We start from the raw sequence: 13,985 nt of genomic DNA, 5'->3' as shown, positions 1-13,985 counted from the left end.
GCATTGTATAAGCCTGAGATGTCTTGTTCTTTGGAGATCATAGGGATCATGGGGAGTATTGCAAATAGACTTGTTTCGAAGAAATGAAATAAAGTGAAATACCAGCATGTGCAACTTAAAGATTTTGAGCTTAATCTTTAAACACTGAAATGCTGATCCCAAGGACTTGTTCTTTTTTATAAACCAGAATGTACCATGTGACACCGAATTAATTTTCCTGTTGTGATTCTTGGGATTCTGTGTGCTTTTGCTAATTCTGGGGTTTCACAGCCTGCTTTCTCTTGTAATCATCTTCTCCAGCCTGGGAGTAGTTACTCAAATTCCTAAAATAGTGCTGTGCCAGACCTAATTCATATCAAATTTGGGTTGTAAATATGCAAAATACTGCTTTTCTGAAAAGAGAGGATAGTGAAAGAGAGGGCTTGTCAACCCTCCTTTTTCTGATGGGATGAGAAATAAGATTTTTACTGGCTTCACTCAGTCCTTGAAGGATGCAAGAAGAAATCTTTATGATGGCTCTTCTCAGCAGAAGTAATACTGAGGGGGGGAAAAGAAGGTGTCCAAATTGTCTCAGTCCCCACTGCTTTAGCGCACTAACTTACCCCTTCAGCTCTGCATGCACAATTTAAAATTTTAATGTTTAACATAACTATCTGCACAACCATTCCTTGCCTTTAAAGGCTGCAGGGAAGCTGTAGGGGGGAAAATCCCTGTTCTTTATGGTGTTGCATAAGAACTGTCAAAGATAAATAGGCAAGGCCTATCTCTGTGCAAAAAGGCTGTTGTCTTAATAAGATTGTCACTAGCTCACTAGAAAAGGGTTTCAACTAATGAGGGAGTAGAAAGAAAAGAACCAGCGAGCTCTGTACAGCCTACCATGTGTAGCTTCCATTGCTTCAGAAGGGGGCTTCTAGTTTTTCTTCCTTAAGGCCATGGTCCACAAAACAGCCTTCTCGTGTCAATAGGTAAAGTGCCAGTAGGAAGGCTCAGAAATCTGCAGTTATTCATAGTCTTTTGTTCTTGCATTGGTGATGCAACGCAAACAGCGAGTCCCTGTGGAGGCATGCTGACTTTCTTAATCCATGCTTACCATAACGATGTACATTTGGCCACAGTTAAGAAAGTTTTTGAGAAGAGAGTTGTTCTTTCATTGCCCCCTGCTATTGTCTGAGGGAATCTTAATCTCCTGGTACATTGTGTCCTCTTGACACTGCATCAGGAAATCTGTTGTCACTTGCTTCTGAGAGATGAATGAGACCTAAAGGAACTTAGTGACTCATCAAAGTTGAACACAGGGCAATTTATTGGTAGAGCAAGAACTGAATAAAGGCCTACTAGGCTAATGTCACCACTTCAGGGGTGTCTGTGTATCACCTAACAACAGTTAGTGATTGTTTAAAGCCCGTAGGGGTAGGAGGTTGCATGACTTAGGTGGCTCTAAGTTAGAGGTTCAGTGATGAACCAAATCTGGCTGTGGCTTGCAGCTGCCTGCACTGCCCAGCATCAAGCTGTACCGTGGTAGCCCAAATAATCTCTTAAGATAGTCTTAGCTAGAAATACTAGCTCCTGCTTTCTAGTACACACTTTCATTTTCTTTAATTATCCTGTAAAAGTGAGGAGAAAGGTAAAGGGAAAACACAAAGCTCTCTTCCTCATGTTCTACTGAGCTGTAAGACTTAGCCTTGTTTCCTACCCTGTCCCCAGTACCAAAAGCATCCTTCATAACTTCAAAAGCTGATTTCTGTAGTGGTACTGTAGCTGTGTTTGTATATACAGTGATGCAAAAATGCTGCTGTTCTTGACAGCAGTAATAAGGCTGTGCAGTGGAAAAATAGTTGGGACTGGTTTTGTCAATACCTTGTAAGTCACATAGTTTGATAATTTTTCTATATACCTTAACTGATCTAAGATGTGCCAGCTTCTGCATGCAGTGGCTTTAGTACAGTCTAGCATTTATCTAGGTTTAAAGAAACATATGATTCTTTGTTATGAATCGTGGCTTCACCTCTTGTGATCTTGCAACTTTGTACTAAAGAAAGCTTAGGATGATCTTACCTCAATTCTGTGAACTGGTTTTATCCTGTAGATTGTTTTTTCTTCTGTTTCCCTTGATTCACCACATCTGGATCCTGGTCAATAGTCTGAAGATACATCTGGTGTTGATCACTTTTTGTAGGCATTTAACTTGCATTTATATAATGTTGTGTTTGTGCAGTGAGGAGTGACTAACATCTGTCTTACCTGGACTTCAAAGGATGTCATGTAGAATTCAGTTGATAAAACTGTTACTTATTTTGTACCAAAGTGTCCAATAGCTTTACATGAGTTCAAAAAGCTTCAGTTTCAGATAAATACTGCCTTTAAGCTGCTGTATTAAGAATTTCTACATAATGGATCTAATTTATTCATGAACAGGGTCGTAGGCAGGGATTTTAGCACTAGAAATACTAATAACTGCTTCAAGCAGTCCTGTGGACTTCAGCTGGACAACTCCAAGGTGTGCAGCTCCTGCAAAACTTAGTATGCATGACAAGCATGCAAGCTTACGATCAGCTGTCGCAGGCATTGGTGTTGGTGTTTTACATAAATTACTTAATCTTTCAGACCTTGTTATTGGAGCTTTCTTGCAAATGAGGGTGTTGAATATCATGGTATCACTGATAATGTGGTACCTGGTTCTCACTAAAGCAGTATCTCAATGCTGGAAACCAAATGGGAAGGGAGAAATGTCACAAGGTGTTTGTTATAAACACCAGGAGTGCATCGTGGCACTGTGACTTGTTTGCAAGGACCAAAGAAGATGGGGTTTGTGGCTGCTGACAGTGTTAGTTAACAATCTGTCCAACCCATATATAAGGCGTATTGGAGTGGGCAGCTTTTTTCTGATCTCATAAGCATACTGAAACTAAACTGAAGTTACTCAAGTCTTAGAGCTTCCCCCGAACAATAATTACACAACACAGTTGAAATGAGTGTAGAGCTAATAGATCCCTGGATAGATTTTAATGAGCTTCACTTATTTTCTATGACCAAGTTTTAAACAAAAGTATTTTGTCAATGTTAGAAAGTAGACTAACATGCATTGAGTTTACTTCTTATCTCTTTATGCTGTCATTGAAGAGGCCTAGAAACTGTTTAGCTGACTATCGTTGCTGAGTAGTATTTTTGGTATCCTCCTCTTGTGTAACTACGATCTTTTTCCCTGTTTTTTTTCTTGTGAGCTGGTTTGGTCAGCGGTGTAAGAGGGTGACCCATGTAAACGGTCAAGGCCTCTTCACACTAGCCGAACCCAATCAAAAGGTGGAAATGTTAGTGAATGGATAGCCTGAGGCTTCCTTTCATCAGTCAGGAATTGGGGTTTGAATTTGAATTTCTGTTGTATTTGACCTATTCTGAAATGCTGTTTCCGTGAAGTTTGATATTTAAATCTGCAATACTTTATTCATAAGTGAATAATTATTCTCTAAAAGGTATTTAGTTAAACTAAAAGCAAATGGAAATGCAAGCTGCTGCTGCTTCAAAATAGTTCTTGGAGGGTTTTTTTTTAGTTTAGAGGAGTAGGAAGGGCATCGATTTTGTTGGTGTTTTTCTTCCTCCCACAGAGGAAAACAAAACAAAATAACCAAGAAGGAACAGGGGAGTTAAATAAAACTTGACAAGACTAGAAGAACCCTTACTGCTTTAGCTATGTGAAAAATGTATTTCATTAGACTGTCCATATTGCTGTTTTCCAGACACTATGTCAAAGGGAATCACTGATGGGTAATGCAATGGAAAGAAATAATGTTTTCTTTCTCCTTTTCTCACCCCTTCTTCCAGCAGTTCTTTGCATCCATGTGTTACAACTTTGTTCGCGTGTTTTCCAAATGACTGGCTGCCTTGAGTTCTAATATGCACCTTTCTTTTAATTTTAGGTTCTGTCTTCATTTTGCTGACTCAAACCACAGATTCCAAGGAAAGGAGGGGAAGTGGATTAAAATACTCCAGTGCCAAAGGAAAAGCCAGACTAGCCAATGAAAATTACTGTTAGTAAACCGTAGACTACTCTCACTTACACAGTGGGGTAAAAAAATTCAAAGCTTATTAAACTACTTTCGCAGACTTTCCTCACTGAAATTCAAATAAGCTTAAAACCCTTCAACTAGGGTTGAAATAGGAGATTGAAATATGATTCCTTGCTGGTGTCTTCCGTCTTCCTACTCCTCTGCAGGGTTTTTTGTTTGGTGTGGGAAATCCTGAGCAAATTGTATGGCATCATTCAAGCTTACAGTTGATGGTTATGGGTGACATAGGAACTTCAGATTTATGTCTCTGCAATGACACTTGATTAAGGCAAAGGTTGAAAACTGCTCATCAGCTACTTTATCAAACCTTCTAGTAACTATTACGGTCATGCTTTCTGAGATTTGAACTATGGGGTGATGCTCCCTGGAAGGCGTGAGCAGATAAGTCATCTTTTTGGATTGAAAACGGAAATAATATGAGAATGCCCAGAAGAGGCTTAGTAATTCAAGCCAGGACTCGTTGGCTATTAGTGGGCCTTGCTTTACTATTCAGTTTAGTCTTGCTCATGTATTTACTCGAGTGTGCTCCACAAACAGATGGTAATGGATCTCTACCTGGCGTCGTAGGTGAAAACATGGGTAAAGAATATTATCAAGCTCTCTTGCAGGAACAAGAAGAGCATTATCAAAATCGAGCTACCAGTCTGAAACGTCAGATTGCCCAGTTAAAGCAAGAGCTTCAGGAAATGAGTGATAAATTGAAAACCCTGCAGGAAAAAAAGAGCCCCAAGGTCAATGGTATGAACTACCAGGGCACCAAAGAACAAGCATCCAATGATCTGCTAGAGTTTCTTCATTCCCAGATTGACAAAGCTGAGGTGAGCATGGGGGCCAAACTGCCTAGTGAATATGGCGTCATTCCTTTTGAAAGCTTTACATCCATGAAAGTATTCCAGTTGGAAATGGGGCTCACTCGGCATCCAGAAGAGAAACCCGTTAGAAAGGATAAACGTGATGAATTGGTGGAAGTTATTGAGGCTGGCCTAGAAGTTATCAATAATCCAGATGAAGAAGATGGACAAGATGAAGATGATGGAGTAGGAGAGAGACACCTGTATAGTGAAAATGATTTCATAGAAGGTATGTTTATTACATGCTTTCCAGCCCATTAACAGAATGTCACATCAGTCGTATAATGGTGTTCGTATTTTCAGGGGTTTTACCTGCTCAAATATAGTCTTGAACAGTAATTACACAGTAAGAACCTATAGTTCTAATGGTGAGAGTATTACTGCTTCATTGTCTTGTGTTTTGAGTAGGGAGCAAGAAATCCATTTCAGAAGGAGTCACCTCAAGAAGCGTACAGAGGAAGCTGTATCTGCTTAAAATAGAGGCATTCATAACTGATTGTAGCTGAAGTCAGTGTGACACAACTGCTTATGGTACTAAGTAGCTGAAAGATTTCCAGTGAAACTGGTGGCAGTGGGAGGGAGAAATCGATTCATCTCTCTTGTTCCTGTGTAGTTAAGCAATTCAGTATGAAGCTGTGGGGTTTTTCTTTGTTCATCTCTATGCCACTTGTAGTTAATATTCAGACTTTTTGCTCTCTTAGAGTTGGCATACCTGTATTGGAGGGAGAGCATTGGTAGTCTAACGTGTTCTGGTCATGTCAGCTGAAGAACTTGGTATCCTGAATAGACCTTTCATGGTGTACTGATTATGGGGTCCACTAGGCTATACAACCTTGAACTGTTCTCTTGTTCTGTCTTTGATTCTCTCTCGGTGCTTGTAAGTTTAATTACAGAACACATTATTATAGAAGCGAATATAGCTGTTATGCTTTCAACACTTAGTGACACCCTTAAAAGATGAGTTAGTGATAATTCCTATAGAAGTTGGCCGTCAAAGTACAGTGTAACACTGATGGAGATAAGTATTATCAAAAACTGCCCTAGTACCTCTTTTTTGTATTTACAGTATTAAATACAGTTCTTGCTGCCATAAAAAAACCCAAAGGTTGGACCATGTTATAAGAGCATTACTGTAAAAGGGATTCTGGATCTCAGCAGTACTGATGTCTGCACTGTTAAGCAAACATGCTGGAGAAAGGTACCGTTGGCCTTGACATAATCAGTTCTTTCAGTCTAAGATGATGTAATCGGTCTGTAGCGCAAAAAGTCTCTGCTTTTAACAGCTACTGTGTTTAAAGTTTAATGCAAGTACTCTTTGTCGTTCCAGAAGGTGGGGTTGGGCAGGGCATAGAATCCACAACTGTGTCGATGTAACGCAGCCAGCACAGTGTTAGGCTGTTAGTATAGTTTTCATTAAAAACCATATTTTGTCTAGAGGTAGTCATTCTTGCAGTATTTTAATTGTTTTCTTTCTATATTAAGTGTGCAGCTGCTTTTCCTTTGCTGTTTTAGATACTGCTTATACTCTGGTGGATTTGGTTTTTTACCGTTGCTGAAATAGCTGTTTATTTCTCTTAGTGTACTGCCTTTAATGACTGCAGAGCTCCAAGAAAGCAAACAGATTTAGGATCTTAGAACTGTACTTGATACCTCTGCCTCTGTTCACACCGGTATATTGATAATTATTTTTGGAAATCAAACTAATTTCCTTTTGCTGTAAAGGTAGTCTCTTCAAGCATAGGGTTACAGGAACTATAGAAAAAGAAAAGTATTTTTATGCTGTAGCTCCTATGAGTGTGTTAGCAGCTAGCCGTAGTGATACATATCAGTGTCTTTTTTTAGACAGAAGTTGTGGTTTGTGTGGGTATTCTGTGGCTTTGTTTGTATGAATACTACTGGATAATTTAGGCACTGGACCAGCAAAAAAGACTGCTTCTGAATATTAAAACCTTTTTTTCTTTTTTCCCCTGTTGTTCCAAAGCTTAGAGGTGGGAAATGGAGCCCTCTGGCAGTGGTACGTACAGGCCCTTTGCCCTGCAGCCGTGTGACTGGGCTGTAGCGCGCTACCTCTGTTGTCAGTTTGTGCATCCTTGGTTGATGGAAGTCCAGTTGGAAAGCTGATGCCTTTCTATTTAGAAAATACTTCTCCCTTAAGCTATCATAAACTGGTAGGTTTAAGTTGCATAGCGGACATGGTGTATCTACTGAAGTCACAACAGGTCCTGTAACTGTCCTAAGAGCACAGCTAAATTATTGCTGGATTAATGTGCGCATTTAGAGCAGCAGTTTGTTAAAGTTGGCTTGAGTTAAAATAAATAGTTAAAGTTCTGTATCTTCAATTGCTAATAGATTATTTTGTAATAAGTGATTTAGGACTAAGATTAGAGTTTTACGCAATTTGAAACGGGAGGCTGAGAAACTTGGTGTGGATTATTTTTTTTGGTTCTGGGGCAAAAGGGAAAACATGATACTGCATTAGTTTATACATAACCGTCATATTTTGTGCTTAATATAGATAAACTGATTTTGCTTTTGTTTTGACTTGCAGGAATTTTTTCTCAAAACTAATGCATATCTATCTACAAAACCCCACAAAACTGTTCCACAAGTACAAGCTAAACTAGGAACAGGCATTTTTATTCTAGAAGTGTTCTAGCTTCCTACCTTAACAGGCTAAATTTTCATGTAGGTAAACGCTTGGTTCTGGGAATTATTTCAGCTTTTTTCCTAGACTTGTGAAATACTAGACTAAACCTTCAGCTATGTAATATTTTGTGGTATGCACTTTCAGGTTTATTAGTAAATCCTTAGAGAATTTGGTGACTGTTTAAATAAGTTTAGAATCTCTTTTCTTGTAGACAACTTAACCTAATGGCATCTCTTCATCTCCACAGAATGTGTCTGAAGTTCTTCCCCAGCATTTATGTTCCCTCTGATGCCTGGTCTGTGAAGTATCACTGTCTTGATCTGTAAAAGCATCAAGAGGGTTTTTTTCTTACTGTATTTTAGGATTTATCTATATTGGAGTAACTTGTGACAGCAAAGACTAACAATATGAATTAAAAATTAATCTCCCTTCTGCCTGTTTAAATTTGTCTATTTTATAAATAGAAGTTTCCTAAATAAACTTTTCTGAAAAAGTAAACTTAATTACTTGATAATACATGGTAGTCTGAAGCTATTGGTTTTTATTACTCTAGCACTGCATAGGCCAAAAAACTTCAAAACACATGCTGATGTATGCTAACTTTCTTGTCACTGCTCTGTTTTGGTTTTTTTTTGTTGTTTTGTTTTAGCTCTGTGCCCCCGATTTAACTGTTCATGCAGTTCCTTTGCTGCCTGCTCAGCCTCCATGGTCTCTACGATATTCTGACTTCTAGCAATGGTGCAAGGAAGCTGTATCCCCGATAGGGAGCAACCTGTTCAAGTGTTATCCAAACTGATGTTATCTTTTTAGTGTTGCAAGACAAAGTAATGGTCCAAATCGCTCTTGGAGTTGTGATTGGGCAGAGCTGCCACAGCCACATCATGGCAATTGACAGGCTTTGAGCAATAACACCAAGTAAAAAAAATGATTTGCTAATCTGCATTGCAACTACAAAGATACTTTCTGAAGCTCCAGGTTATTTTTCAGAAGGCTCAATTGATGTACTCTGCTAATGAGAACCAGCAAGTTTCTCAGCTATATTGGGCTCTGTTTGCTGCATTGTTACCTTTTTTGCTTTGTTGCAACCCAGAATGAAACTTCCAGAATTCTAACATTAACAGAACAAAAATCTGACCTTAAAAGAAGTCTTGTTCTGCAGTTGCTGTTTGAGAAACGCTTTGAAGTTTTTTTTCCTTAAGATTTCCATTAGATATAAGCATATGAGAAACAGGAGTATGTTATTCCCCTTGGATGAAGAATATCCCTAGAGAGGATAAAAGTTGCAATATTATGTATTTTCACAAATGAAGGGCTCTAGGAATGCAGACAATGAACCTTATTCCTGAATTGGGCATTCTAATATAGTCCTGATTAAAAATAGATTTCTTTGAGATTAGCATTTGATAATATTGAGAAACAGGGGATAAGTAAGATGGGAAGAGCATAATAGTATTACCTCTGTCTGTCCCCTTTCTTCAGAAGCCTGTGACATTAAGTCTTGAATAGTGATGCAAAACTCATTGAGGAGCCTTCGTGGACATCTGTACTTTATCAGTGTAACTGGTTTGTTAGGGTTACATTTATCAGTGTAACAGGTTTATTTTATCAAGAGATTAAAAGCTCTTCCATTGGATAGACATTTAAAATCACCCTTTGGAAAATGGACGCATTAGCTTATTTTCAGAGGTTAATTATCGATTAGTTAATCTCTAATAAAGGTCTTGTTATTGAATGTCTACCAGAATTGAAGTGCTGTTGTTTGGGTCCGTTTCTCTTGCTTCTGTGTTTCCAGCTGGAACTGGGCAAAGGCCAGAAACTATCTTTAGATCTGAATCTCAAAGGAAGACTCCCCACCCATCCTAGGTATATGAAAACTATTTATCCAAATGCTGCAAGCTCAAAGTCAAAACTTGTCCAAAGTCCTTGCCATCCCTAGAACAGCGTGGACTCTTTGTCACGCAAACACCCCTTTTAGTATGGCGTGCATCAGACCAGACCTGGGAACTTCAATGGAGAATTTTTATACACAAAAAAAGATGTATGTCTTAAATTCCATAGACCAAATACTTTATTGGTACTTGTAAAACAAGTAATAGTATTTGAGGCAATAGAAGAACAGCTTTTTGGCTTTGATATTAATTGATCCCCAGTATTCCTAGATTTCATTTGTTTGGTGAGAAACAGAAGTTCTGGAAAGGGAGTAAAGCTTCATGGACCAGGAATAACACTGTTAAATTATTTCTGCTGCTTTCTACCTCTTTGCTTATAGAGCTCTACTTTGGATGGCAGCCAGTATATGCTAGTTGGAAGGTGAGATAGCAGGTTTTATTACACGAGTCTGTCCCAAGAGTTAAAAACTTGAATACACTAAGAAGTAAAACAGATGTGGGTTCTTTTTCTGGCTGTTCTCAATTCTGGCTTCTGTGTATAGAAGCTTTAATCTCATAAAAGTATTCAAATTAGTAGATTACCTATGAAAGTTAGCTCATAGCAAGAAGAATAACTCGAGAAGCACATACTTACTATTTAAAGTGTGGTGCTGTTAGGATGTTGAGATTCCAAAGTCTGGAATCCTATATTCCAGCAACTGAATGTTGGCAAGGTACTGCTCAAATTCAGACTTGCATATTAAGGTCTCTATGAAGTTACAGGAGCATTTTTCTTAAAATTACTATAATCTAAAAATTTTTATTCTGTACTGCAGTCTTCTGTTGTAGACTGACATCTAAGCTTATCCTTTGATTAAAGATAAGCTGTTGGGAACTGTGACGTGCTTTTTACAAACTTCACTTACATTGTAAATGGTGTTTTAATCTAAACAGCTATTGGGTACTAGAGAAAGGAATATAATACACAATACTGAGTGTTAATTTATGCAGGAGTACTGGTACAAAGTATTTGCTGTGTATTGCATGAGAGCATGGTGTGCAAACACTGTGGTGCATCAGCTGCTCCAATAACCAAGAAACTGTTTTCAAGTTACAGCGCTGGACTAGACAGCACAGACAGTTGGAGTGGAAAACGATTGAGAGGGATTTAATATCTTTCTGCTTCTAACAGTCAACACTGTGGACTTTCATTGTTTGAAACACCCTTTTCAGTACTTGTAGTTAATACTGACTTGAAACTGTCATGCTTTCCCCAAGCTTTAAATTCTGGTTCGTATCTTATGCAGTTCTGTGTTCACAAAAGAATAAATGTGGATTTCTTTCTCTTAAAGGAGTGCATTGCAAAACTTTGTTCAAAGGATAAAAAGCATTTAATTTGAAAAGTTACATATAGTCACCGTTAACTTCCAGTGTGGTGGCACCAGCTTGTTCCACTACACCCGGTGTCCCGCAGACCCTGTGTGGTGGTCATCCACTTGTCCCATCGGGTCTGCCAGTGCACATGCTCGCCTGCAAGAAAGACTGCATTACAGAGCTGAATATTGGAGGGGAATAGGGAGCTTGCTGTGAAAGAGAGGCTATTGGACAGATACAGGACAGGGGCAGAAGGAGGGAACGTCGATGAATGAAATTGGTTTTGGTTTGGGGAGGGAGACTGGAGCAGAGGAACGTGGAGGCAGTTAGATTTAGGGAAAGGACTCTTTGTGAAGGGAGCCTGGGGTATAGGGGAAAAAAGTTGGGGCAAGGTGGTGTACACGTTCTTTTCCTTCTTGTATTGAATAAGAAGGTAATGGGAAGAAGGAAACATGGAAGAATATTTGCCTGGGGATAGGGAGAGAAGCAAAGCTGTCAGATCACTTTTCTAGTTCCTGAGATAGACAGTCAAAACCAAGTTGCTCTAAGTTTTTAGGGCTGCTCCCTTCACATATCTTGACCCCTCTTGACTTCAGTTGCAAAAAAGACAACAATAACAGTAAGGACGGTATCAATACTGAGTGCAAAAGACAACCCTTTGTGTCACCAGAAGAGTTCAGCTGTTCCATGGCCTACCATCTTCTTTCTGGGTGGGAGGCTGGGAGAGGGTTTCAGCTGCTCTAGAGGCTGGTGTGCAGGAGAAGAGGCAGTTCAGGCCTGCGAGGTGAATGGAAACACACTGGTTGCATGGTACGAAGGCAAGTGTGTTCATCACACTTGGGGATAGGCAGCTATTTGTAACTTTCTCAATGATCTGTGTGGCCAGCTCAACTGAGAGTTTTTTTGTTCATAGTGTAGCCTATGTTTCTTCTCAATAATACACCTTTTCCTTGTGGGTGAGAGAGGAGAGCAGAGAAGGGAAGAACATGGGGCAATTCTGTTGGAGGATATTTCCTGTCATTTCTCGCTCTCAGGTTAGTATAGATACCGAATTAACAATGCAGAGCTCAGTTCAGTCAAAGCCACAGATGAGTCTTGGTATTTTCCTTTGTGGTTTAAAATTAGAGAGGTTGTTGGCTTAACTTGCTTCCTTGATGTTCTGAATGGGATAAATTTTCCTACCAGTTAGGAGTAAAATATCTGTAAATCCTGTTTATAGAGGACTGGTACTGTTTTCTTGGTGTTACAGCTATGTAGAAAACTTCTGCCTAGGTCCTTAGAGGACCATGGCTATAGTAAAACACCACTGTCTTTCTTTATCGGATACAAAGCACTGTAGCTAGTGATCAGCAGTGAAAATTTTAAAGCATTTCAGCATTTGTCACACAAATTTTTTTTAGATATCACATTTCAGATTTTGCAGGCTTTGTCAAGCGAGTTAGTATTATTTGTTCTGCCCACAGCTTGAGTTGTGTTGATTGCTGGCCAGATGATCTCAGCTTTTTCTGTGGACTAGCTCAGGGAGAAAATCCTTACTGAAGGGCTTAAGAGCAGCCATCCTTTTCTACAGCAAATAGCTGAATTCCGTTTTTGCTGTGAAGACCCAACTCTAATTCTGCCTGAGAAGTTGATGTAGGACCATAAAAACCTGTTGCGATCTCTAAGAAGGAGAGGAAGCTGGAGTTTGTTTGCAATTGTTTCCCAGATCTGGTCAAAGAGGGTAGGAGGGTGATTGTGATTGGTGATGGTTTGTGGATTGATTTGTTTGTTTTTAGGAAAAACCCAGAAACCCCCAAAGCTTTGTTTTTCACTTCTTTATAGTTCTTAGGAAAAACAGCGTTTCTGAAATACAGTTGTGGGGATCTTTGACTTTACAAATTACTTGTGTGACTTATTCTTCAGGTTACTATCGTACAGAAAGAGATAAGGGGACACAGTATGAACTGTTTTATAAGAAGATGGATGGCATGGAATACAGGCATGTCACCTTGTTCCGACCTTTTGGACCCCTCATGAAAGTGAAGAGTGAAACGGTCGATATTTCTAGATCAATCATTAACATTATTGTCCCTCTTGCTGGAAGAACTGAGGCATTTGCACAATTTATGCAAAACTTTAGGTAGGTGCCTGAGACTGTATAGCGAGCTATATTGCTGATTTTAAGTATTTTGTTTCCTTTTCAAATTTAACTTCTGTTCTGGTGGATTTGGGACAGAGCTAATGATTCCAACACTGTGTGCAACTCCCTTGGGATGTTTGTAATTGAACCTACTGTACAGAGAAAATTTTCCTTCTAAAGGTTTTAAGAGACTCTCAAATTGCACCAAAGTCCCTTATAGAGCAAATGCCAGGGTCATTGTGAACCTGGGTACAGATGATCTTGAACATAATTTTTGTATTTCCATTAGGTTTTGAGCTCCTGTTTTTAAAATAAGGTGTTGGAATGAGACACACAGTATTGGAACCTTCTGATTCAAATGGGAAAGGTGGGGGAAGAGGAGAGAAAACATCTTTTCTTGTTTTCTTTAGAAGCTAGTTGCAAGTCTGACCAGAATACTTAAATCTGCTATTGCATTTAAAAGTATTATCTTTTACATACCTGAAGCTTCTGTTGTGTTGCAATTGATTATTAATACCAGCTTATCTTTGTGCTTATAGGGACGTGTGTATTCATCAGGATAAGCGTGTTCACCTCACGGTGGTGTATTTTGGACAAGATGGGCTGTCAGAAGTAAAAAGCATCCTAGAATCCGTAGCTAGGTAAGTGTGTTGATCCCATGTCAGTCAATGCAAACAATATTGATTGACATTTAAAATGGTTTTTAAAAAGAATGAAATGATAAAAAGAATAAATTTATAGTCCATTACAGGTTAATAGGAAAAGTAAGTTTATTTACAGTATGCTGTTTTGTGGTTGGCGTTTTACACCTTAAGTTGCAAAAGTCTCCTGAAGACTACTAAAAATCAAGTTATAGGTCAAAAAAGACTAACAGCAGTGGCTTTGAGGTTTCTCTCTGACAGTCCAAAAAGCAACAGGGGTGAGTTTTGCAGTGAATATTCAGTCATGCTAACAGATTGATCGAAATTAAAGTTCTTTTGGAACTGGGCTGTAGATTTCGATAGTTCTTTCACTACAGAATCAATTTTATTTAATGATCATAGAATCATAGAATGGTTTGGG

At 38.9% G+C, this 13,985-nt stretch overlaps 1 protein-coding gene across 1 annotated transcript; it reads left to right on the top strand.

Annotated features, from left to right (window-relative positions):
* The first annotated feature begins 4,480 nt into the window (after window positions 1-4,480).
* CSGALNACT2 (chondroitin sulfate N-acetylgalactosaminyltransferase 2) lies at window positions 4,481-13,568 on the top strand. Its single transcript, XM_009705470.1, has 3 exons — window positions 4,481-5,144; window positions 12,707-12,923; window positions 13,463-13,568. The coding sequence occupies exons 1-3, from the start codon at window positions 4,481-4,483 to the stop codon at window positions 13,566-13,568; spliced, it is 987 nt and encodes a 328-aa protein (XP_009703772.1).
* The last annotated feature ends 417 nt before the right edge of the window (window positions 13,569-13,985 follow it).

This window comes from Cariama cristata, unplaced genomic scaffold (genome assembly GCF_000690535.1).
Source record: "Cariama cristata isolate BGI_N322 unplaced genomic scaffold, ASM69053v1 Scaffold46588, whole genome shotgun sequence".
In the NCBI taxonomy this organism is placed as follows: Eukaryota; Metazoa; Chordata; class Aves; order Cariamiformes; family Cariamidae; genus Cariama; species Cariama cristata.
This window is presented reverse-complemented; position numbering and strand designations above follow the sequence as displayed.

Bases quoted from the DNA above. Each gene is read 5' to 3' on its own strand.
- CSGALNACT2 (XM_009705470.1), top strand. From the start codon at position 4,481: ATGAGAATGCCCAGAAGAGGCTTAGTAATTCAAGCCAGGACTCGTTGG. The intron at 5,145-12,706 runs GTATGTTTATTA...CTTATTCTTCAG, and splicing joins TGAAAATGATTTCATAGAAG to GTTACTATCGTACAGAAAGA. The intron at 12,924-13,462 runs GTAGGTGCCTGA...TTGTGCTTATAG, and splicing joins CAATTTATGCAAAACTTTAG to GGACGTGTGTATTCATCAGG.